This window comes from Parasteatoda tepidariorum, chromosome 4 (assembly GCF_043381705.1).
Source record: "Parasteatoda tepidariorum isolate YZ-2023 chromosome 4, CAS_Ptep_4.0, whole genome shotgun sequence".
In the NCBI taxonomy this organism is placed as follows: Eukaryota; Metazoa; Arthropoda; class Arachnida; order Araneae; family Theridiidae; genus Parasteatoda; species Parasteatoda tepidariorum.
This window is the reverse complement of record NC_092207.1, coordinates 4,632,872-4,657,761: the sequence shown is the minus strand read 5'-3', so window position 1 is coordinate 4,657,761 and position 24,890 is coordinate 4,632,872. Positions and strand designations below refer to the sequence as shown.

The 24,890-nt window shown below is 29.8% G+C and overlaps 1 protein-coding gene across 1 annotated transcript; it reads left to right on the top strand.

Moving 5' to 3' along the window:
* Positions 1–662: 662 nt before the first annotated feature.
* Positions 663–24,817, top strand: LOC107443947 (zinc finger protein 341). The gene is made up of 9 exons (XM_043041349.2): positions 663–798; positions 4,468–4,554; positions 6,199–6,383; positions 9,261–9,788; positions 9,958–10,122; positions 11,807–11,932; positions 14,203–14,334; positions 19,385–19,584; positions 22,968–24,817. The coding sequence occupies exons 1-9, from the start codon at positions 768–770 to the stop codon at positions 23,962–23,964; spliced, it is 2,451 nt and encodes an 816-aa protein (XP_042897283.1). The 5' UTR covers positions 663–767; the 3' UTR covers positions 23,965–24,817.
* The last annotated feature ends 73 nt before the right edge of the window (positions 24,818–24,890 follow it).

The following is a 24,890-nucleotide window of genomic DNA, read 5'->3' as shown; positions in this document are numbered from 1 at the left end:
GGTAAATTTTTCTTCACTGAAGGCACTTCCTCCAAATTTTTCAATTTTTCATGTCGTAGAGAACAGTCATTTCTTAAATGAAACTATCCCTTTGCCAGCTGTACCTTTTGCAGGTAACGATAAAAGTAAATTTGTGGATGAATTGAGTTTCGATGAAATAACATTTATCAATTCAAATCTTTATTATGAAGTGACTGATTGTTACGAGTTAGAAAAAAACACTGTCGGTCAATCTGACCATCCTCTATGGATAAAAGAACGGCAGTATAGGATAACTGCATCTAGTTTTTATAAAATCCTAAAATATACTAAAGATATGAACGTATTGGCGAAGCGAATTTCGTCACCACCTGATATTTCCAAGCTTCCTGCAGTGCAATAGGGTCAGAAAATGGAGCCTGTCGTCAGAAACAAAATTCGAAATTTGTATTTGAACCAGAATGTGAGAAGAGTTGGTTTGGTTGTGAATCCTATGTATCCTTATCTGGGTTGCTCTCCGGACGCTCTCATTTTTTCTGCTGTAGAAGGGCCACTATTGGTTGAAATTAAAACTATATTCAATCCAAAGAGGCAGTCTTTAGAGGACTTATGTAAACAGAGTGCCAACAGTCAGCGCTTTAACATACTGCAGCGAGAATAACCTATTTAGCCATGCTTAAGAGAGATCTTTACGACTTGGCTAAAACTGACTTTTTACTTTCACTTTCTGCTTTCATACGCACAACTCAACTCAGCATATGATAATCAAACAATAATAAACAAACAAGATGGCGCAGCTCTTGTTGAGTTCTTGCCCTAGTAAGTTAAACTTATTTTAAAAGTTTTTTCGTCCAAATATACTTCATCAGAAGTATTTATTGGAAGATAATTTCTATTTTGAATATCAATATTTTACTTAAAGTCTTGCTTTGATTGTAGTTCATAATTTAGAGTATTTTTAGAAGTTCACAAAATTGATTCGCCAATCCGATTAGCTTTTACACTGTTTTATCATAATAGCGTTACTTTATAAATTTTTCTGAGATATAAGCTTTTATTATAGTTCCTTTGTAATGCAATGCATATTTGTGATATTCTTCGAAACTCATTAGATGCTTAAAAAAATATTATTTTGCTACTTTAACTATTTTTCTGAAACAAATGTTTTCTAGTTCATTGGTCTCAAGAAAATAGTCTGGGGATATTTCTGTATCGGTCTCTGTGCTCGGCATCTACAGTCGCCAAATTAATTTTAAACTCGCAATGGTTTTTAAATAAAAACATATAGATATTTGCTCCGTGTGGCTACGATTTATGCCCTCCTAGTTAGTCTCCTTCTATGTGATGTTCTTTTAATTTATTGGCAATTATTTTATGGTAGATACCGACACGGAAATATCTTCAAAACAGAAATCTTCTCATAAGCGGAATCACTTCTTCCTGACTGTTCCTAGTAATTCAATGAAAAGATATCGATATTTAAGCACCGAAGTGTTTTAACTTCTACTTCGGTAGGGATTTTCTATGAATTAAAAATATAATTGAGCAAAACTTTGATCACTATGTTGGAATGAAGGTACAGATTGGACATTCTAGCAAGCGTTAAAATGGTATTGTGAGTAGCGCCTGGCCAGAATTGCAGAGACAAAGCCACAATGTCCAAGAATGGTACAGTGTTCTTGCAGAAAGATTTTTCTTTTGAAAAGCAAAAAAATTTACTTTTCTTTTAGACAGGTATTTGCAGGTAATTTCAATTATACGTTTGGATCATCACTTATTGGCGTGCTAAATTTAAACCGATAGTATCGTAAATCGATGTAATGTTTTGATTGTATTTTCAGCAGTTATTGATATTGATTTTCACATGGTTTTTAAATATCGCGCTATGTTTCAAACAATATGGAAATTTCCAATCGTGCATTTGAGTATTTACATTTTAAGGCAATAATTCTATTGAATTTTTAGCAGTTAATGCAATTGATATCTCCATAGCTTTTAAATTTTTTTTATGATATATTATTTATTACAAAAACCCAGGGCTTGAAAAACCACCCATCCTCGGTGGTCGCAAAATCCCCGCGGACAACGAATTTCTCGAATCCGACATCCGCGCGGACGGCCATTTTCCCGTTAATGTTCGTGATACATTCTCAATTTTTGTTACCCTACAAAAGTCTAGCTCCTCACTTCGAAAATGGCCCTCTAATCTAGATATACAACAACATACTGCGTATGGAAGAAATGATGTTTTCTCTGTCTGGGAGTACTGCAGTGGTTGAAAGGGGCTTTACTGCAATGAGCTTACAAAAAAACACATTACGTACCTTAAACAAGTAGTGTTATAAACGCAATTATGAGCATCTACCAAAATGGAAAACCCCTTTCAGATTTCTCTGCAGAAACCTCAATAAATCATTGGCTTGTTTGTGGAACTGGCAAACATCATATTTGATTCATTTAACCCCTTAACAGCAGAGTAAAATTAACATGATTCACTCCCCAGTGCCACCGTTTTTCGCTCAAGTGCAGTGGGGAAAATGATGCACGCTTTGCAATTTAAAAACAGTTTAATTTTACAAGACAAGAAATAGGAAAGAAGGAAAATACAAAATTTAAATTAAATAATAAAAAATACAATATAAAAGATGTTAAAACTTAGCTGTTGTATGATAAATCCTGAAACATGGTTGGACACATAAACCAACATCACATTCATCGAACTGATAGCGGGATTCACGAAGAATTTTTTTTCTTGAACGAACAGCACATTTTCGCGATGCATTTTTCTTTGATGGAATGCATAAAAAGCACCAAATACATACGGGAAACAAAAGCGTAAAAAGAATAAACCCGACCTTACTTAAATAAATACACACAAGCAATTAATACTATATCACTTTTCCATAACATCCTTTTCCCATTCCCCCTCCTCCGAAATTAGTAATACATTCGTAAAGCAAACACTTTCAAGGCCATTTTACTGCATTCTGAAGTAGAGGGTGTAGTTCTATTTATAGCAGCGCAATGCAAAGCATCGTACTTCGGGAAAGCGTATATATACCCCTGCGGCAGTTAATGCATCGCCTGGCCGAGACGTATATGTACGCCCGCGGCAGTTAAGGGATTAATAAACGCAGTACCCTCGGATAAATTGACTTTCCAGATAACTTGACCTTTGTCATTTAAATTATTTCATAAAAGAAATAATAAGTTACTATTAGTAACCTAATATATACTATACAATGTAATGCGTATTACTGTATAATGTAATCCTAGTTTTGTAATCCTAGTAACTACTAATTCATTGTGCAATTTATATAAATGTTTGTAATAAATAAGAGAAAATTATATTTTTATTTATTTAGAAGTGACGGGTTAGTTTCAAAGAAGGACGGGTACATTGTTGGGTAAGCCGTCCTCGGGGACGGGTAAAATTTCATAGTTTTTTCGAGCCCTGCAACAACCTAATCTGTAAACAAATTTCGCATTTGAGTAACCTCTCTTTGAGGAGTCCAAATTCGTCTTCGATCTTTCTTCCTGCAGTTACTGCTACGGATTTCAAGATTTTTAATTACTTTTTTATTGTGATGATTATTTGCAAAATGTGATGAAAGAAATGGTTATTGCATTTTTCTCCCTTGCAAAATGTGAGAATATCATCTATAATGCTAGAATAAAATATTATTAAATGTTAAATTAAAAAAATTATATGTAGTTTGTTTTTTTTTAACACAGCACTTTAGTTATTTCAAATTAGTAACATATATGTATGTTATTATTAAAAGTATATTGCAGAGACAGGGTGCGTAGCTTTTTTAAAAAGTGCTTAAAGGTGCTTATTTTCGTTTTTTAAAAGCCCTTTAGGTACTTTTTTCATGGTTGTTTTTAAAAAGTGCTTAATTTTTCCATTTTCAAAATGAGGTTTTTCCCTTATGTTGATTTTCCCTTCGAATTATGCAAAAAGACGCAGTTCACATTCTTTTATTCAACGTTTTCATAATTAATTCAACCCCGATTTTTTCCAGTGTATTGTCAGTTCGTAGCGTATCGTATGGAAGCGCCATTCGTTTTTCATGATTCAAAATTTCATGATTTTTTACTATTGTCAAAAACAAAGCCAAAAGTTTTTTTTTTTGACATGACGTTCAAACAAAATAAAACTGTCGATTGTCAAAAACTTTCCAACCCTGTCTAATTATGATAGTTTTTTGAAGTGCTTAAAAGGTTATTTTTAATTCAACAATTTGGCTATGCACCCTGAGAAAGATGTTAGTGCTAGAGAGTTTTGTCACAGATAGTTTGTGAATATTCTGCAGCGGAGTGGAAACAAACAGTACTTCATCTATCAGTTTAGTTTGTGCATCTCATAGTGAAATATGTCTGATTCCCCTTCCTGTGAATCATGTAATTTAATTTGCTCATTTAATAATCTCTCTTTATTTTTGTTATTTATGATTTTATTAAACTTTGCATTTATTTTCCCTTCAGCAACGGGAATGTCACTCAGCGATAACCAAGCAGTTGTTACTGTCCACAGTATGATCGATCAACAGATGGTAAATCAAACTGAAACAGGTATTATCTCAAATATTTTTTTTATTCTACTCAATTGATATACTAAATAGTGTGTAGCATTTTTAAAAAGTGCTTTAAGGTGCTTATTTTTATTTTCGTTTCTAAAAAGCCCTTAAATGTGCTTTTTTATTAGGTGTTTTTAAAAAGTGCTAAATTTTCCCTTTTAGAAAATGAGATTTTTTCTATACTTTGTCGATTTCGCAACGTATAATGCAAAAACGTGGTTTTCACATTGTTCTATTCAAAGTTTTCACAATGCATTCAAACTACCGTCAATCTGTAGCGTGTGAAAGCGCCCATAATTTTACTTGTTCGATGAAATACTTGCGGATCCGCATGTCTGCATACTGAGCTGGATTCTGTGAGATTCTTGCACTCTCATGTGCAACTCTGCTTTTTGCAATGCATATAGTGCTTAAAAATATTCTTTTAGTGCTTGAAAAGTACTTAAAATGTGCTTATTTTTTGTTGAACAATTTGGCTACGCATAGATCTATTGATTATCTACACTTGGTAACATGATTTCAATTTAATAAACGCCACAAAGTGAAATAATTGTAAGAATTACAGTGGACTACTTTATAAATGTTTTTAGAAAGGTGGCCCACTCTACCTGAAACTTCATAGAAAAAAATGCATTTTGTCTTTTTTCCATGTTAGAAATTTTTTTTTATTTCTTTACTTGTTTTTATTTTATTATTTAACGGAAAGAGATTATATCTTCTTCTTGTGGTAAAAATTAGGAAAAGTTGGAATAATAAAATTTCCTGCTCAAAATGGGAATATTTTTAACTCTCTTTACTCATTAATGACTTAGCAAGCTTTATTTACTTCATTTCTGATGAAAATTTAAAAATGAAATATTATGCTAATAGTTTTTTATCAGGATGCGCTTACTGATTAGATTTATGAAAATGCTTTTAAAAATATATGTCTTCTATGTGAGTTTTTTTTAATTTTTAATAAATTTCCTAACTTTTTGGCAAGACAGCACAGGGTGGCGAAGACCGTCTGTTGAAGGTTTCCCCTGGACATCTTTATTTTATCAACCTAATTGAATTATCGTTATTTTGACCTTCCTCTTTTTGCTTCTAGTGAAAGGCTTCACACAATTTTTTTTCATCCATTCCAGCAATATGAGCAGCCAAATCACTCTTTTAATTTTAATACTTTTGATGATATCAGCTTCTTTAAAATTTCTTTAAATTTCTGAGTTAAAGCATTGTCACCAAAAGCCATTAGTTTGCTACCATTATTATTTTTCACTATCATGGCTCGAAATCAACATTGTTCCATTGGTCCAAAACCAAAACATAATTATCAGTGGTACCTCATACCAACAATCAACATAAAGGAATGATATGCTGTTTTAGCTTTTTTTTATTTAATATTTTGATCTGTGTTTTTGTTTCAAAATATCAAGTTTTGAAGTAATAAAGTAATGCCATCTTATTGAATCAATGATATGAGGCATTCGTTGTTGTGAGGCCCACCAAAATAGGGCAACCAGTAAATTATTCATTGATGCTGCACCGTGCCCAACGTGTTTGTGTCAAGTTGTTATGTTATAAGTTGAATAATATTTTGGAACGCATTTAATTTTTTTAAATTTAAACATATTAATTTTTTTTTTCCTTTTATTAGCTGCTCATCTTGAAGATAGTGATTTATTCCAGTGTGGAAAATGTAAGAAGCAATTTCTCTCCATTGAATCTTTTGTCAGCCATAAAACAGAATGTAACAGCTCCAGTGGTATAAATGATACATCGCCTGTAACTACAAATGTTTGCAGTGTCCCCCAGAATACTGTGGTTGTCAGAAAAATACAGGTTTGTTGTTGTTTCGAGCTACTGTTTAGTGTTTTACTTCCTCAACATCCGTTGACGTTTTAAAAACTCACTGAATTAATTTTTTTTAAACAAATTGTGTTAATTATCAAAAAAAATTTATTAATATTGTATAGTGTCTATTTATAAAATTACCTTACAATTACATAAATTTTGTTCCATTTTTCATAAATTAGTGAATCTCAATTAGTACATATAAATATTTAATAAATAAAATATTTATGAAGAAATACTTTTTAGTAGTTTTCTATGCTTCAAACTGTTTACTTAGTTTCTTTATTGTAAATTATGATGGTTTTTTTTTTCTTTCCATAAATCATTGAAAGCTCCATTTATTAAAATCAGAAATTGTTTTAGTAACTATGATTGCTTTTCATTTGTTTACTAAGTTACCTTATTATCAATTTCATTAATTTTGTTTTCATTTTCCTAAATTAATGATTCTCCATTAGTTCATTTATATATATATATATATATATATATATAGAATTTTGATGAATAATTGTTAAACATCAATAAAAAAATTAGCAATTTTTATATTTTTTCAAACCTGTTTCTTAAAATACCTTATTGTAATTATTTTAATTTTGTTTCCTTTTTTCATATTTCATATATTATTGGAAAAAAAAAATCTGCCAATAATCAAGGATTGTTTTTAGTAACTCTCCATGCTTGGTCTAAATTTGTTTTTCTAGTTACAATTATGTTATTAATTATGTTTATTTTGATTCCCTTTTCATCTTCTGGCTTTAAATATTAATCTATCTTCATCTGATGTTGAGAAGTATCAAAAGTAGAAAAAAAATAATCTTTTAAAGAGGGGGGTGAGAGTAGTACAGATTTAGTCCTTATCATTAAATTTGGGATTTCTCCAAAAATGTAGTAAAGCAGAAAATCAAAATTTTGACAATGAGTGAAATAAAAAATGTCCTTTGTTCTATTTTCTCTATACAAGACAAAATAAAGAGAAAATGCAATTGATCTCTTTTTTTTTTCTTTTTTTTTGTTTGACAATATTGTGAAGTTAAAGATATGATATTCACTCTAGAAGGGTCTGCTTCCTGCTTGCCAAACCTCAGAACACCTTTCACATTCTCTTCGGATCGCTTTTCGATCCAAGATTACTTTGCTCTCTCATTGGTTATATTATTTTCATGGAACTTTTGTCTGTACGAAATTCTAAATATATATTTTGCACAAATTCTACAAAATTGGAAAATAAGGCCGTGCTTTAAGGATGGAAACCAGAATTTATTTTGTTCTGGGTCCCATTAAGCATTTGCTCTTTTCATTTGAATAAAGCAGAAAAATTTTGAAAGAGATCTATACATGAATCCAAACACATGAGAAAAAATAAAGAAATAGTATTTAGTTTAAAGCATAGTTTAACTTAAAATATGGAGTGATGAAATAGCATTTAACTGCTTATGCCAACATGTGAAAAGATGCAACATGATTATAACAATGTACGTGTAGGTGTTTCATATAATATAAATTGCTTATGAATTTTCAGATGTATAATTTTTTTTTCTTTCTTTCCTTTTTTTTATAATTATTTTTCATTTTAGTTTGAACACATAATTAACTTTTTTTTTTACATCTATTGAAAGAAAATAATTAATATTGGAAGATTATGTAACATGCCTAAAATATTTATTTAGTTTTAATTATTCTAAAAGAGTCATTTTTTTAAAGAAAATGTGCTGTATAATCATATTCTGTTAATAATATTTGCCTAGAACAACTTAAACCACGAATAAGTTTGTGATTAAAATAATTAATTAAATTATGCTTTTTGTACCCTTATCTTTTTGAGAGATACATTTTGTTTTATTCTTTATTCCTAAACTGTTTTATTTTAGAAACTTTATGTAAATATGTTAATGTCTTACATGTGGATGAACTCAAACTAAAGACATCTATAGGTCTGAAAAACTCTGAGTAATTCAAAACTATATTTAAAAAGTCATGAGAAAATCTTACTTCTTTTCAATGAAGATTCTAATGAGTAGAGTTAAATTGAATCCCCTAGTATGTACAGGAATACGTTCTTATTTTCGGTTTGTAAGCCACAAATACTAGAAAATATTATGAGGAAGACCAACATAAATAATCATAAAAATGCATGGTACATTTAGAGTCTATTTGAAAGTAATATGAGTGACTTACACATGTATAGTTTCTTCCTTTCTTTTTTTTTTAAATTCAGGCGCGGATAATAACAATTAATCTAAACAAATGCAGCTATTTTTCAATAGAAATTATTACCATCTAGACAAATTAACATATTACCGTTTATACAAAATATTACCATTTATAAAAAGAATAAACAAATAAAAATTAAAAATATTTCTTTATCTTTTAATTTGTTACTAAAGTGTTAATATTGATAGTTGATTTATGTGTTATGTAATCGGAATTTTGATATTATTATTTTTTTTTTATCTATTATCTTTTCCAATTTGAAAACTTTCCTTTCTTTTTGTCCCAATTGTTTGAACAAACTCATTTGAAATGGTTCTCTGTAAAAAAGGTCTTGAAAGGTGAACTTCATCAGTAACTTTTTGTTATGGAACAAAAAGGAATGAGATTTTTCTTTCATGTTTTGCTTTCATAGTTTTATTAATATTTAAGACAATTCAGGGACTAGGTTAACAGGCCACTTTTGACCTTCAAATCATATTCAGTGTTTCATATTCAGCAGTCATATTCAGTTGTGCATCCCTGCTTCGAATCTAAATCATATTATTGCAGTATATATTTATTTTTAATTATAACTATGTGCTTAACTTGTGCAATAAATGACAGCAAATTTTTTCATTCTTCATTTCTAAAAATAATAATAATTTCTTTTTGTAGATTCCATTATCTTTAGCCAGTTATCCGCAAAGTTTCGTCTTGACAGAGGCTGATCTTCTTCAATTATCTAATGCTGCATTAGATCCTAGTGTTTCTAGTGCAGTCACTACAAATGCAAGCTTGCCCATATCACCTAACCATACATTGCTGCCACAATCTGCATTCACACCTCAAGCCGTTCACCATGTTCTCCAGCCTCTGAACCCTGAAACACAACAACTCTCTATCATAAACGATAAACTGTTCCCCAGGGCTATTGCAGTAGCAAGCCAGCCCGTAGTGTTAAACATAGGCAATAGTGTAGAAGCTGCTTCTGTTCTTTGTGCGAGTGGAGAAAATAAAAGTGATGGAGTTCTTATTGCGCCACCGTTGACGCAGACTCTAACTTCGGAAAACAATCAGGTTTCGTCAAATGTAAGTGATAAAGAGCCAAGTACTGTAAATATAATCACAGAATTTCACAGTAGTATGGTAAAAACAAAAAAGCCAGGTGCTGAAAATGAAAGTGATGATAATCATAATAAAAAAGTAAGTTTTTTAATATGAAGATCTTAGATTATTTTATAAAGATCCTAAATTAATTCAATCATGTTTCTTGCATTCCTTTTGTATTATGTAACATGTAATAATTTAAACTATTTATTTTGCTATCTGAAAAGTTTTTAAAAGCATTCAAATTAGAACTCATATATTTCAGGATTCTAGGCTAAGTTGTGCTTATTGTTGGAAGTCGTTTACCAAAAACTTTGACCTGCAGCAACACATTAGATGCCATACTGGGGAAAAGCCATTTCAATGTATAGTATGCGGACGGGCATTTGCCCAAAAGTCTAATGTCAAGAAACACATGCAAACTCATAAGGTATTTCATTTGTCTGATTTATTTTGCCACAAAACATAATGTTTCAAAAGTGCTGTTGTAAATTAGAAAAGTGTAGACTGAAAGGATGGTAATATTAGATTAAAATTTTAAAAACTATGCTTTTCAAATAAACTTCAGGGGTAAACTTTTTTTTTACCTAAAAAAAAACATTGCATCACTTTCATAAAAAAACTTCTATTCCGGTTGAAAATTTCCACACTTTTAAAAATAATGTGTCACATTTTTTTTTCTTTTTTTTTTCATTTTTGGTCCATTAAAAATTTTTACGGAAGCTTTTTTCTTTTAATTCCTGTAGAATTTTTCTTTTAACTTGTTAAAAACAATTGTATACTTCAATGCAAAATTATGTTTCCAAACAATATAATAACTTCATAAAAATTTTACTTTCATTTAATAATTTTTTAATTTGTTAACACATATGTATAAAATATAAAAATATTGTTTAAACTGTAAAGAAAGTTTTGTCACATAAATTAGGCTATTAAACATCATATTCCTGTATATTACATTTAAAAAAATACTTTTTTATTTTAAATTTCTTAGACTCCTAACTTTTGATTTACCATTATTATTCTTAAAATATATAAATAAATGTAATGAAAATATTACTATAAGTTGGTCACACATCAGGGAATTTAACTGAAATACCTAAAAATTCAGAGAAAATGAATAAATTGACTTTTGAGGTACCTAGACTTTTTCCATAAAAAATTGGTTTTAGAAATTTTTTTTTTCATTTTTAACTTTGATTTCACCTGTAAAAGTTTTCAAAATTATTTTATGTTTCACCCATTTTAGGCCAAGCACTTAAATTTTATAAAATGTGGTATTATTTTATATTGAAATATGCTTACATTACATTCATTAAGAAACGCAAAAAATTTTGTGTATAAAAATTTTTATTTAAGAAATAAAATGGAGCGTATGGGCACCATACACCAAATCAATGAACAAACCATTTAGTTGAACACTTGTTTTTTTTTATGCAATTTGTTTTATTTATTTACTGACTTGCAACTATAATCCATCATAAAAACATAATGATAAATCTCAAAAGGAATAACTATACATTTTCAAAGGATTTCAATTGTAAATAACTGTTTTAAGTTTTAAAAAAACTTTAATAGTTTTGAAATTTCTCAACAGAAAGTGTTTACTTCAATTGAATTACTATTAATTTTTGGGAGTCTTAAGAATGCTTGACAATAGGTGAAAAATATACATCACAGTGTTAATAAAAAAATATTTATTGAAATGGTGTGTTCGNAAAAAAAACTTTAATAGTTTTGAAATTTCTCAACAGAAAGTGTTTACTTCAATTGAATTACTATTAATTTTTGGGAGTCTTAAGAATGCTTGACAATAGGTGAAAAATAAAATTAGTGAAAAATATACATCACAGTGTTAATAAAAAAATATTTTTTGAAATGGTGTGTTCGCACACCTTTGACCAAAAATGGGTTAAGGATGAAGCATTACTGAAAAATTATTAATAAAATTTAAGCCACTCGGAACAAGAAAACAGGCAGATTAGGTAAGATTCAGTCTGGATAAGTCATAGAAATTTATTTTTTCTGAATGTTTGTGGCGACCCTGTTTAATCTATTTTATTATTATTTTTCTATAAACTCTGATAACACTATTTTTTATCATATTTGTACAGGTGTGGCCGGATGGTTTAGCAAGAACCTTGCCTCATCTAGTGACAAAGCAACATAACTGTTCGTCTAACGATGATGTCGATGGCAATGGGGATAATCATTGTCCTGATGAACCGGACGATAGCAATGTGTGTAAAATAAGTAGTCAAAGTAGTTAAAACTTTAAAATTATCAAATGAATATCCAGTTCTAGCTGATAGATTTTATTCACCATTATTTAAATTTTTTATTGTAAATATTTTTTTTAGATCAATACAATACTTTTTTTTTATAACTGTCGACCCAATTTTTGGTTTACAACAACCAACTCTGTAGCCTTGTAATTTTGGACCACTCCAGAAGACAAGGGAACATGGAGGACTTTAAGACTCAGCAGATTTAACGTGCATTAGTCACCATTTACTACGCGGGGAGTTTTCAGCCAGTGGGGATCCAACCCACGACCTCTTGGACATGGGCTCAGTGCCCTACCAACCAGGCTATCAGGTCCATTATTTACAATTTTTATTGTAAATATTTTTTTTAAAATCAATACAAAACTGTCTAATTTCCAAAGTTGGATTTAAGGCTTACCATGCCCAAGGACAATTTCAGTTTTAGCATCCTCTTATAATATATCAAACTTTTTAGTACTTTTTATAGTTTTGGATTGTGTAAGAACTGAAAACTCTCTGTAATTGGGTTGAACTGTAAAGTGTTGAATAAGATGTAAACTAAATGTTGAGTAAGATTTTGCAAGCTTAAATTGTGTTTTTTTTTTTTTTTTTTAAAGGAAAAATAAAATGCTGTCCCATAACTTATTCTGATTCTTATATATTTCCATTCGATTTTGTTAAAAATTTAAAAACCTGTATGCTATGAAAATAATTTCCATTACACTCATAATACCTTTGATCATGTGTATACTTTTTTATTTCGTTCAACGATAAGCGTTGATTCTAAAGCATTTTTCTTTTTTGATACCCCATTTTGTTAAGAATAAGGATGGAAAAAAAATCTACGACAATAATAAAAAAATGCCTTGGTAAATTTTAAAGTAAATTTATGAAAATTAAAAAAAAAGTATGTGGGAATGGTCATTAGCAAATAAATTATTATTTTACATTTGATAATTAAATTAGTTTAATGTTGGGTTGTTTCTTGCAAATTATGTTTTAAATAAGTTTTTACTTTAAGACAGGGAGGGGATCTAACATCAGGTTTACCTAGCCAACCACTTGGGGTGCTTGAGAAAAAGGGCTGAATACTCAACTTTCATATTTAAACATGTTNAAATTAAATATGGTCTTCAGATGTAGTGGATATTATTAATTCTTCTAAATTTAGAAAAATTGTCGATAAGTTAAAAATTATTCTAAACTTTAAATAGAAAAAAAAGAAACGAATTCGGACATGGTTCGGATAATAAGGGTTCGGATAATCGGCGCTCTACTGTATATATATATAAATATATTATTGAATTTGTATTTTTCCCTGTGAAAAAGAAAATTTGTGTTCGGTTGGAAAAAGGCAATAATTATTTCTCTCAATCAATAGGATAGTAAAAAATTTTAAATCTTTATGTTACGGTTAGAGTAATAAATACGGTTATTATTAATGCTATGAATATGAATAATAATCTCCTATTTTGGTTAAAGTGAGAAATATCGCAAATTATTTACTTTAACAGTTTATTATTAATAATAATCAATGAAGTTTGGTCAATATTATTAAATGGTTTATATAGCATTGGGTATTGGTGAGCCTCTTTGTATGTGTGTTGAGGTTAAAGTGATAAATCCAGTTATTATTAATACTAATCGGTCAAAAGTAATAATAACCACTTCTTTTGGTCAAAGTGAAAAATGAAAAGGGGAGATTTCCGTATCGTGATCTGTGGCAAAATAATCTTTGCAACTTCCTGACAGCTACCCGCAGGAAACCAAAAGGGAAAAAAAATTCACAGAAAGGACCAACTTGAAGGGTATCACTCGTAGCCACCCCCGGGCAAACATCCGCATGTTTTATTTAATTTTTTTTTTCCAATCAATTTGACACCATGACGATTGTAGTTGATGTGGCAGATCGCGATATGGAAATATCCCTATGAAAAAGCGAACGAATGACATTGACCAAACTTCATTGGTTATTATTAATAATAACCAGTTAATGTGATAAATTTGCATAAATTATTCTTTAACCGGTTTATTTGGTTATTATTAATATTGACCGGTTAGTATTAATATTAACCGACTATTGACCGCATTATATAACCGACTTATTGACCGTAACATATATATGTCGGGCAGAAAAATATTTTTCATTTCGAGGAGGAAGTTGTGTCAATCCTGCTGATAAAGTGTCAGTTTATTTCAGTTATATGTGCTTATTTTTTAGTAAATTGTTTTATTATTTTTAGCATGAACAGAGCCAGGATAGAGCACAAGACTTTAAAATTGACAAAAATTCCTATGCCTGTCCATATTGCTCTTACATTGGTAGAAGCTATTATAAACTAAAAAGCCACATGAAAGCACATGATAGAGAAAAAGTAAGTTTTTTTTTTTATAATTTGTTTCAAAATTAATGATTGGATAAATCAAGTATTTTAAGTATCAGCCTTAAATGAAATTATTGATATTATTGTTTAATTATTTATTGTAAGCTGATTTGGCATTTTGTCCAGAAATTTTTTTTTCTTCCAGGAAACAGAAAGAGACGAAAAAAACTGGAAGAAACTATGACAAATACAATTGTTTAGCAATAAGTACTAAAAAAACAGCTTAAATTTAATATAATACTAAAGAGTTTTGTACAGAAATTTAAGATAAACATAATATATCTTATTATTTTTGAGCCAGTTTTATTATTCATACTTAACAGTATTCTGATGTAAAAATTAGCATGCTATTTGCAATTGTAAATATGATATGTGATTTGTAGTGTATATGTTTAGTATGTTATCTCTTAACTTAAATATTAAATAAAATTTTATTTTCATGGTTTAAGAGGAATTCTTTATATAATTATAAAACTAGGTTTCATTATACTTATTTATGTAAAGTATTGAAGCAATGCAGTTATTTTCAACTTTTCCTTTTATTTTTTACCATTCTAAAAATGATATATTCATGATCTTAATCAATACTATTTTTAAAACTAAGTTGAGATAATAGAAAGGAAAAAAAGAACTTATGGTGCACCAGTGGATTTATGTAGGCAAAATCTTGAGTTGAATTGATATAAAATTTTAATTTTAAATCTTTGTTGATTTACTGATTCAATTAATAGTCACATTTTTTTCCTTATAAATTTTTTTTATGTCAATCTTTTTAAGTAGATATTTTCAGTTTGTTAGATCAACATAAGTTTTGGCTACTGTATGGTATGACATTATTTGGAAACTATACTAAAGCACACTTTGATATATGGTTCAAAATATACAGTTGCCATTAGCCAAAGGGCGAATAATATTTAAATATTTAAAAAAAATGGTTTTGTTTATTACTCATTACCCTATCCCCATTTTTGATAAATAAAATCTTATGGCGAATGATATTTTTAAAAAAACATTGACTTAATATAATTTTATCTTGCAATTATTTCTGATTTATTTTGTAACAAATAACTTTTATGTTTGATAAATTTTGTGTTGCATTATTGGTTCAAAATCTTAAACTCTTAAGATTTATTAATTGAAAACATATGCAACACTTGAATTTCACGTAAACCTACTTCAAGAAGTCAAGGAAATTTTTTTTGAATTTTAGAATTGAATCCTATAGTTATTTACCATATTTTGAAAAGTCCTTCATAAATGCTATGTATTAATAATATCGAAAGTTTCTTAATTGTTTAGAATTTTTAATTTTTGAAAATATATCCTCATGTTTTCAAAAGAGGCTATTAACACTAACAGGGTTCCCGCAGCCTTGAAAAAACCTTGAAAAGTACTTGAATTTCATTTTGATTTTCAAGGGCCCCTAGAAGTACTTTAAAATAATGTTAAATCCTTGAAAAATTTAAAATGACCTTGAAAAGTATCTGAAACTCTTAAAAACCGCCCCATTTTCCGCATTTCTGTGTTTAACATCTGACGCACGTTAGTGCGAGAGAATGACTTTCCTACCTTTCTGATGATGACGTGTGCTGTCCACACTTATCAGTTGCGCACGTCACGATTTCCCTCTTTGGTCAACGTGGTCCTCAGCAAAGACCGGTTTGACTTAGCTCTGGGTTTGACCCTATTGTAGTCCCTGCTTTTAACTCAAAGAGAGAAATATGAGTAGTTGGACTTGGAAGGAGCTTTTTCCCCCTGCAGTAGACTCCTGAGCAGATCTGTTTTTAAGGAAGGATCCAGGCTCCGAGTTCCAATGGGGCCCCTGAAATTTATCCCATTTCGTTTTTTTTTTTTAATCCTAACTGATTTGTTAAAAACAAAAGTATTAGCTAGTGAAAAAGATTGAGGTGAAATAAATAATTGGTTCAGCCATGGGTCACGTCAATAGCGACATGTTGCAAATGATGGAAGAATACTTTCTTGTAGAAGGGGACTTCTAAAGATAACCCGAAACTTTATTTTGAATGGAATGATTAGTTTTACTCACTTGCTGCCCCTGCTACATGATTCCGGGAAAGGGGATTATTGTATGCTAGCCAACAACAGTAGAGCAATGCTGAATGTTTCTTCTTACTTTTGAAAAATGAAATTTTTATTTGACAGAAAATTTGAATTGTGTGTTTCAAATAATACTTGCTTTCTTTAATGTATTGACTTTACCTGCTTTTTGAGAGGCATTTTTTTTAAAAATCTAATACAAATAAAAGTTTAAAAAACTAACTTAGTCAATTGTTATTTTTCTTTTAAATAAAAGCAATATAAAATTTTTAAATTCAATGAATAAAAAAATATTAACAGTAATTCTATATATACTGCAAAAATTCGTTTATGAAATAAATAAAAAATTTATAGCTACTATCTAATATAATCTTATGAAAATATATTATTATTAATTTTAAAAAAATTTATTTTATGATTATGTTTTAGTCAGTTCAGTTATGATGACATTTAGTCAAATTGAAAGGCAAACACAAAGTGCGTACGATTAATGCTACTGAAAAAAAAAATTCTAGTATGATTGATTAATTAAAAAAAGAATCACAGGTTAATTAAAACAGTCAATTCTATATATATTGCAAAAATTAATTTGAAATAAAAAAAAATTCATAGCTACTATTAAATATATTATGAAAATATATTATTATCAATTAAAAAAAAAAATTTTGATGACGTTTAATCAAATAGAAAGGCAAACACAAAGTGCGTATGATTAATGCTACTGAAAAAAATTTAATAAATTCAAGTATGATTGGTTAATTAAAACAGTCAAAGTGACGAAAATTGTTAGGAAGAATCTATCAGAAGATTTTAAGGTGAAAGTTGGCAACTGTTTCAATTTAAAATGACTGACTGGTAATTAATTTAAAATGCTAATTAAGCTGGGACAATAATTGATTAATTTTCTTTAATAGAGAAGTGAGAAGTGGTCAAAATTTTAAAATTATATTTAAGAACAATTTAAATTTCACTGTCTAAATGCTTCTTCCACTTTAAATATTTAAAAAAATTCTCCTGTCAGAGTTGTTTTTATGTATCTCATTATTACAGTACTATATAGAACACTCCCCCCCCCCTCCCCCATCTTCCCAGTGATTATGTTGTAGAAGTTCAGCTTTTTTTATTTGTGTCCGCTTTATTTGATTCTTTTTTCAATCATATTTTACTACAGACATTCAAAAATTATTTATTATATTTGTTAATGATAGTTTTGTTCTTTACATATCATTTAAGATGCATGAGTTTTTTACTAATAAATATCTTTTAATAATTTTAAGTAGTATGTTTTCTATTTTCTTTACTCTAACTGTAGATTTGTTATTATAAATAAATTTGAATGTACTTTGTTTTAATTTTTGTATAGATTGTTTGAAATGTTCCTCTTTTCTTCATGACTTGTCCGGATCTTTGCATATTTAGAGATTGTATACCTAGCTTAAAATAGGCCTTATGTAAAATTCAAATCTGACATTTTTATGCATCATAAATTTTATCCCTGACTTGATGTCAATCACCCTTTGCTTTTTTTACACTTAGATTACAGAGCAACGGAAGTTTTATTTTTCAGTACTGCTATTATCGTCTAACATTTATCATCAACTAACTATTATCGTCAAGACATTTTGGTTTAAAATTTTAAATTTTTGTCTATCTTTTACTAAAATTTAAGTCCTTGAGAATTTTAAATAAGTCTTAAAAAGTCCTTGAAAAGTGCTTGAATTTTATTTTTAAAGTAGAGCATGAACCCTGACTAAACATACCATAACTTTTGCATCAAAGACGCGCTTATCATCTTATCGTTTTTGCACATTTGACTTTATGATTTTTTCAAACAATAATATACACTTAATATTCTATTATTATTTATTTATTTTGTATTTTGTTTCTTTCGAATAATACTTGTGGTGTACCTATTTCTACTGCAGTCAGTCATTTGACCGGGAGAACAATTTATTGCTCTATAAGGTTATTGGATCAGAAATTACGATGTAATGCTTGTTCAGCGTATTATATTCGATGAGTTGCATATTTCTGCAAAGACTGATGCGTAGTTAATCAGAATAACTGTGAATTTAAATTTCAAGAAAGCTCCAAAAATTTTAGATTGGCATTTTTGTGTAAGAAAAAGTGACAAAAACTAAATGTTTTGGTAAGTAGCTTATATTTTATTTTGATAGCTTTACTTCATTTCTAACTAACTGTTAGATTTTACTCAGAAAAATTCTGAAACTATCAAGACAACACAAGTTCTTAGGAGAATTAATATTAATTAGAAGAATTATAATTCTTATATATTCTTATAATTTTAAGAATTATGGAAATTTTGAGAAAGTACCAAAAATTTTAGATTAGCGTTTTTGTGCAGGAGAAAGTGTCAAAAACTGAATGTTTTGGTATGCTAGTAGCTTATACTTTATTTTGATAGCTTTACTTCATTATTAACTAACTGTTAGTTTTTACCCTGAAAAATTTCGAAACTATCAAAACAGCACAAGTTCTTAGAAGAATTAATATTAGTTATAGGAATTATAGAAATAATAATAATTAAGAGAATTGTGTTTGCGCAAAATGTACAATGAAAGCACCCTGTATATGTAAAAAATGTGTTGAGTAATGAATTAAAAATTCTTATTCTTTGTGTTTGTTATACATAAAAATTGACGATATAAAATTTTGTTTAATTATAATAAAGTTTTTTTTTAGTTTATTTCCTTCCTAACATCCGTGTTCATAAATACAATCAACAAACATGAAGTCCGGTCATTTGACCGGCTATGGTAGAAATAGTTATACATTAAGTGTTGCTATGTTTAGTGTTAAAAATGCTACTACTAGCTTCTGGTTAGTGACAAAATTTCCTAATTTCGCCCTTTAGTTTGATACCTAATTTTCAGCTTTGATGAAAGTGTGCACTATATTGTCCTCAGCCTTTCATGTAGAAAGTTATGATTTTGTATTAATTGTCTGTTCTTTCTCTTATTAGGTGTATAAATGTATACTAAGCACTTGCGGTCAAATGTTTAATGAGTTGGATCCATTTCTTGAACATACTAAATCTCATGAAAATGAAATGACGTATAGATGTCATGAATGCAACAAGAGTTTCATCTCACTCTTTGAACTCGGTTCTCATCAATTTACACACAGTCTCTATCCCAATTCTCGAGCAAGATCGAGTCGCAGGTACAATAAAAACTATTACATTTTTTTTTTAAATCCAAGCGTCTATTTACACTATTATTAAATGTCATTTTTTTAATCAGTGTAATGAATATGGATAAGTACATTTCTTTCAGAAAAACATTGTCTTTTTTTTCATAAATAAAAAATTTTTGTAAAGCTTTTCATGGTTCTTCTAACATAATATTTGTTGAAATAAGTGCTCTTCATATTAAAAATTTAGCCTTTATTTTTTGACTCAATTGGATTTTTGTTCTTCTGGTCTTTATCTATGTTTCAATAGCAAACTATTAATATTTTGTTTTGGGTGTTCTAGTGTTATTTATAGTTAAAGGTATGTACTGCACTTTAAAAAAAGTATTTTTTCTAACCATCTATTTGTTTGATTTTTTTTCTTGGTTTTTCCTTCTGCAATTCATATTTAAGTAAACACAGTCAGCACGCTTAATTCCATCTCCTTGTTATAAGGAACAATACATAAAGTTCCTTTTGCTTTTCCATACATGCAATGCTATTTTAATACCCATTATAACATCTACCTTAATGGTTCATTCTAATATAGTGCATATATTTATTGTCTGCTTAATTCCCAACATGTTTTTATCAATGCTGTTGATATATTTATCTAATGAAAAGCAAACTGATGAAAACTCTTAATAATGGGTTCCTTATGGATGCTAAAATTGTATAGTTGTGATGAATTCAATTAAAGATGAGGATTATAAACATAAAATTAAGTTACTCTTGAAAAGGAAACTTTTAAATTTCTCGAATAACAACTTTTCTTTCTTTTTTTTTTCTTTTTTAATGATTGTTATACAATTTCTATTCCAAGTCTTAAATGTTGCAATCTTAAACAAATTTTGAAACCTTAAGCAAGAATCAAATTCATTTAAGTTTTATGCAATAAGTCTTCTAATTTTATATAAAATTTCAGACTTGTGTTGGTGAAATGCTAACCAAAAGAATAGTTTCAAAAATCAGTGTTCTTTGAAAATAATTGCTATGTTAAGAAACTTATTGTTAAATTTTCGTCTTGTTAGTAGGATCAAAATGAATTCTGTTCAGCTGAATTTTTAAAGGTTGTGTTTAGAACACTAAATCATTTATTGGTATACCCGAATGCAAATTACTTTGGTATGAATGATCCGCCAAAGACCTCTTTTTAATCTTTAAATGGTCCTCGAAAATCCTATTTTTAACTAACTTTTACCCTTTTCTTTGGCTATAACTTTTTGGGAGTCCTTTTTCTGGTCTTGCCATGGGAAATCCTTTGAGCCCTATACTTAGTGACATCTATATGCATTATTTTGAGAGTTAACTATTCAAAATCTTAACTTTCCCCTTTTATAAAAGATACGTTGATGACAGTTTTATAATTGTAATTTAGATCAAATTCTTAATGTTATGAACAGCATTGATTCTTGCATTAATGTTATGAACAGCATTGATTGATTCTTGCATTCATCTTTGAATTAGAGTTTGATCAAACACTTCCTTTCTTAGATGTTCTTGTGACTCGGAATGATAATTCATTATATACTACTGTCTTTCGTAAACCTTTTGCTGTTTCTCTTCCCCCTCACTACAAATCCTCCCACCCTCCCAACCAAAAACTTGCATCTTTTCGGTCTTTTCTCTACCGTGCGGTAAATATTTGTTCTAACATTGATTTTCTTGATGCTGAATTAAATTACATCAAAGCCATTGCTCATGACAGAGGTTATTCTCCTAACATTATGGATAGTATTTATAAAAACTTAACTAAACAATCACCTACCAATAAACCTTCCAAAGAATTTTCTAAAAATTTAGTCATTTTACCCTGTTTTCCTAAAATAAGTCGGCAAGTTGCTAATATCCTAAAGAAGTTTGATTTTAATATTATTTTCAGTCCCATTAATAAGATAAAATTTTCTAATCTCAAACAGCCCATTGACCGTCAAAGTAGCTGGGGTATATACCAAATTAATTGCCAATGCGGCCTTTCATATATTGGCCAAACTAAGCGTGCCTTAAAGTGCCCTTTCAAGGAACATGATGCCTATGTCAAAAAGCACGAATTTAAACGCTCATCTATTGCCCAACATTGTTGGGACTCTAATCATAATTGTGATTTTTCTTCTTCTAAAGTTATTCAAAATTGTTCTTCAATTTTTGATTTAGATTTTTATGAATCCTATAATATTTTCAAAAATTCCAAACTGTTGGTCAATGACCTATCCAGCGTTCCTTATCTTTCTCCTGTATGGAAATCTATGATTAAACCTAACTAACCCCCCCTTTTTGTTCCTTGCTTCCCATTCATTGTCATCCTTTCACCCTTCCCTCCTATTGGCCGTTGCTCTAACCCCCTTGTGACGTCACCTTTCTCTATATATTTACCCTATTTTCTCTCATTTCTCTCTGTTGCACTCATGAAGGTTACCCTTTGAGCATCCGAAACAGCTGTCTGCATTTAATAATATTTTTGTGCTCTTTAGCGTTGTTTACCTTAGTTAGCCCTTTTTCTGTTTAAACAATTATATACAGGGTATCTGCGCACCTGAAAAGTCATGAGAAATCATGAAAAGTTATGAATTTCGGTATTGAACAAAATTTGTCATGATTTTAACTATTTTTTTTAAAAAAAATCATGGAAACTCATGAATTAAGGTCGCCAAAAAATCTAATTTTTAAAATAAAATCCCCCCCCCCCAATTTCATGGTGTTTCGAATATCTGAATTTCTAACAAAATCCCCACTCACAGTCATATTTTATTAAAACATAAAATGTTTTATCATGTTCTTTAAAAATTATGGTGTTCCTTCAAAAAATGAAAGAAAAGACATCAATTCTTGGGCGAATTATCTTTTGAACTTCTGGGATTTCAGAATTTTTGTTATTATTTATTTTTTAAAAATTTTATCAATTTAAAATTCTAGCTGAAGCAGGCCGGTCATTGGCGATTTTTTTTTTTTTAATTCCGAAATGAGAACAGAAAAATCGGGAGTATTTTTCCCCTTTCGAATGAACAAGAAAAGTATCTTTAGAATATAATTCTGCAGAAGAAAAAAAATATTTGCTTTTGTATTTTTTTTCAGCTATTTTATTGCTTCAACTCTTTCTTTACTCTGTTTTTTAAATTTGAAATCTATAAATATGAAGATGCAGAGTTTTGGTTATACCTATTATTTCAATTAATATTATTATAATGCTTTTTTTAATTTATTGTTGTGTTTTTGTCGGAGAAAAAAGTAACTTTGTTAAGTCATGAAAAATTCTGAGAATTAGTCATGGAAAGTTATGAATTTGAAAATCTATAATGTAGCAGATACCCTGTATATACCTTCACAAAAAATAGACCTTGACTCTCTGACAAAAATATTTTTTTGATGTCTGATAGGTTCTTTCAGTGCAACTTATGCCTCAACAAATATGCTACACCTGCAGCTCTAGACCATCACCTTGCCACCTCTTCACACACCTACAACTGTTCCTGGTGCGACAAAGTGTTTCCCTGCGAACGATATTTGCGTCGCCATCTCCAAATACACTCTGAATCTGAATCATTCACGTGCGATGAATGTGGAAAAGGCTTCAAGACTGACAGTTATCTCAAAGTTCACAAACTCGTTCATAGCGAAGACAAGCCGTATGAATGTAACGTGTGCAAGGCTGCTTTCAACCGGAAAGACAAATTGAAACGCCATGCACTCATACACGAGCCGGTCAAGCGTTACAAATGTCCTTTCCGAACGCACAGTGGGTGTCCAAAGGAATTTAATCGTGCCGACAAACTGAAATCTCACATTTTAACTCACAGCTGTCCTAAACCGTTTGCTTGTAGCATATGTGATAAAAAATTTACCCGTAAGAACTATTTAAATGATCACTTTAAACAATGTCATGCCGACGAACCGACACTCGAGATATCTAGTCCTGGCATGACGGACTCGGATGACTCGAAATCGTGCAAACTAGAACTCGATCAAAAACCAATTAAAAAACCCTATTATCGTTCACGTAGACAGAAGAAGATTAGAGTGTTACTGGGTGATAGTTGTGCACCCAGAAAAAGGAGTAGACCGAAAAACAGACCTTTAACACTTAATGATGCCGGTGACAAAGACGGTGACAGTAGTTCGGAAATAGTCGACGACATCCCCACAGCTCACATTGAAATCATATCCGCCCATGGGACTCTAGTTGGTGCTTCAGAATTGACTCAGATATCATTACCAGACATGAATTATAATGATTTGCAGTTTGATTCTGCTGAGGACGAAACTGGCATTCCTAGCGCTCCTCCAATAGTTGTCGACACTATACACTCGACCAGTTCGTCTACTCTACTGTCCGGTGATCTGCAGAGTGGGGATGAAATTACAGACTACAGTTGATAAAAAAAACCTAGAAGCAATTAGTGATCTAAAAATGGCTTTTAGTGATGCAACTAATATATGAAAATAGTTTATTAGTTGCTTAAATACATTAGAAAATGGTCTCATCATTATAAACCAAGAGCCCGTGAATGACGGATTTTCTGTTATACTATAAAGGCTGTAAATTTTTCTATGCTAGTACACTAAGGTGGGTAAAAATGGTGGGCTATTATTAACTTAGAGTTGCACTGACTTCAGCAGGTGGCAAAGGTGCACAAAATGGGACCCTACTTACATCATTTTATAAAAGCTGGATTTTTTATACCTATATAACTTGGGCAACTATTTTAAGATGTTTCCCTGTACATTCTGGAAATTACCTGCCTAGCACCCTTAAAGGTTAAGAAAATGAGAACCTACTTGCACCATTTTATGAAACCTAACCTACCTATTTCTTAGCGGACAGTTTGCGTACTGGGGACAAATGCTACAGAGTTGAACATTAGTAGTCGTAAACCCAAAACTTGAGTGGGCTGTTCAGCGACAGTTATTAAATAACCTTAGACAGTGTCCAGTAGGTGATTTCCTGCATGCGAACTGTCCAGCTATTAGGGAATTATCTTAAAACAGTTGCGCAAATAACATAGATAAATTTCAGATTTTAGAAAAAGGTGCAAGTACTATAATAATTTAGTAAGCTTTAAAGGTGTTCAACAGATACAGTTAAACTCCATTATAGTGAACCTTAAAGGGACTGAAATTTTGATTCACTATAACCGTGAGTTCACTATCCGTACTGCAAACAATTTTAACTAATTTTTCCGAACTGCTCCCTTTTATTACACATTATTTAAATGAATAAAAAGAAAAACGAAACTAATTAAACAATGTGCAGTAACAAATATTGTGTTAACTTTCATTTTTTATTGCTCTTCGTCTTTCGT

What these genes read in the sequence shown, in the direction of transcription:
- LOC107443947 (XM_043041349.2), top strand. Translation starts at nt 768, where the DNA reads ATGGCGCAGCTCTTGTTGAGTTCTTGCCCTA. An exon ending in ATGAACCGGACGATAGCAAT is followed by an intron (nt 11,933 to 14,202) that starts GTGTGTAAAATA and finishes TATTATTTTTAG; the next exon opens with CATGAACAGAGCCAGGATAG. An exon ending in AAGCACATGATAGAGAAAAA is followed by an intron (nt 14,335 to 19,384) that starts GTAAGTTTTTTT and finishes TTCTCTTATTAG; the next exon opens with GTGTATAAATGTATACTAAG.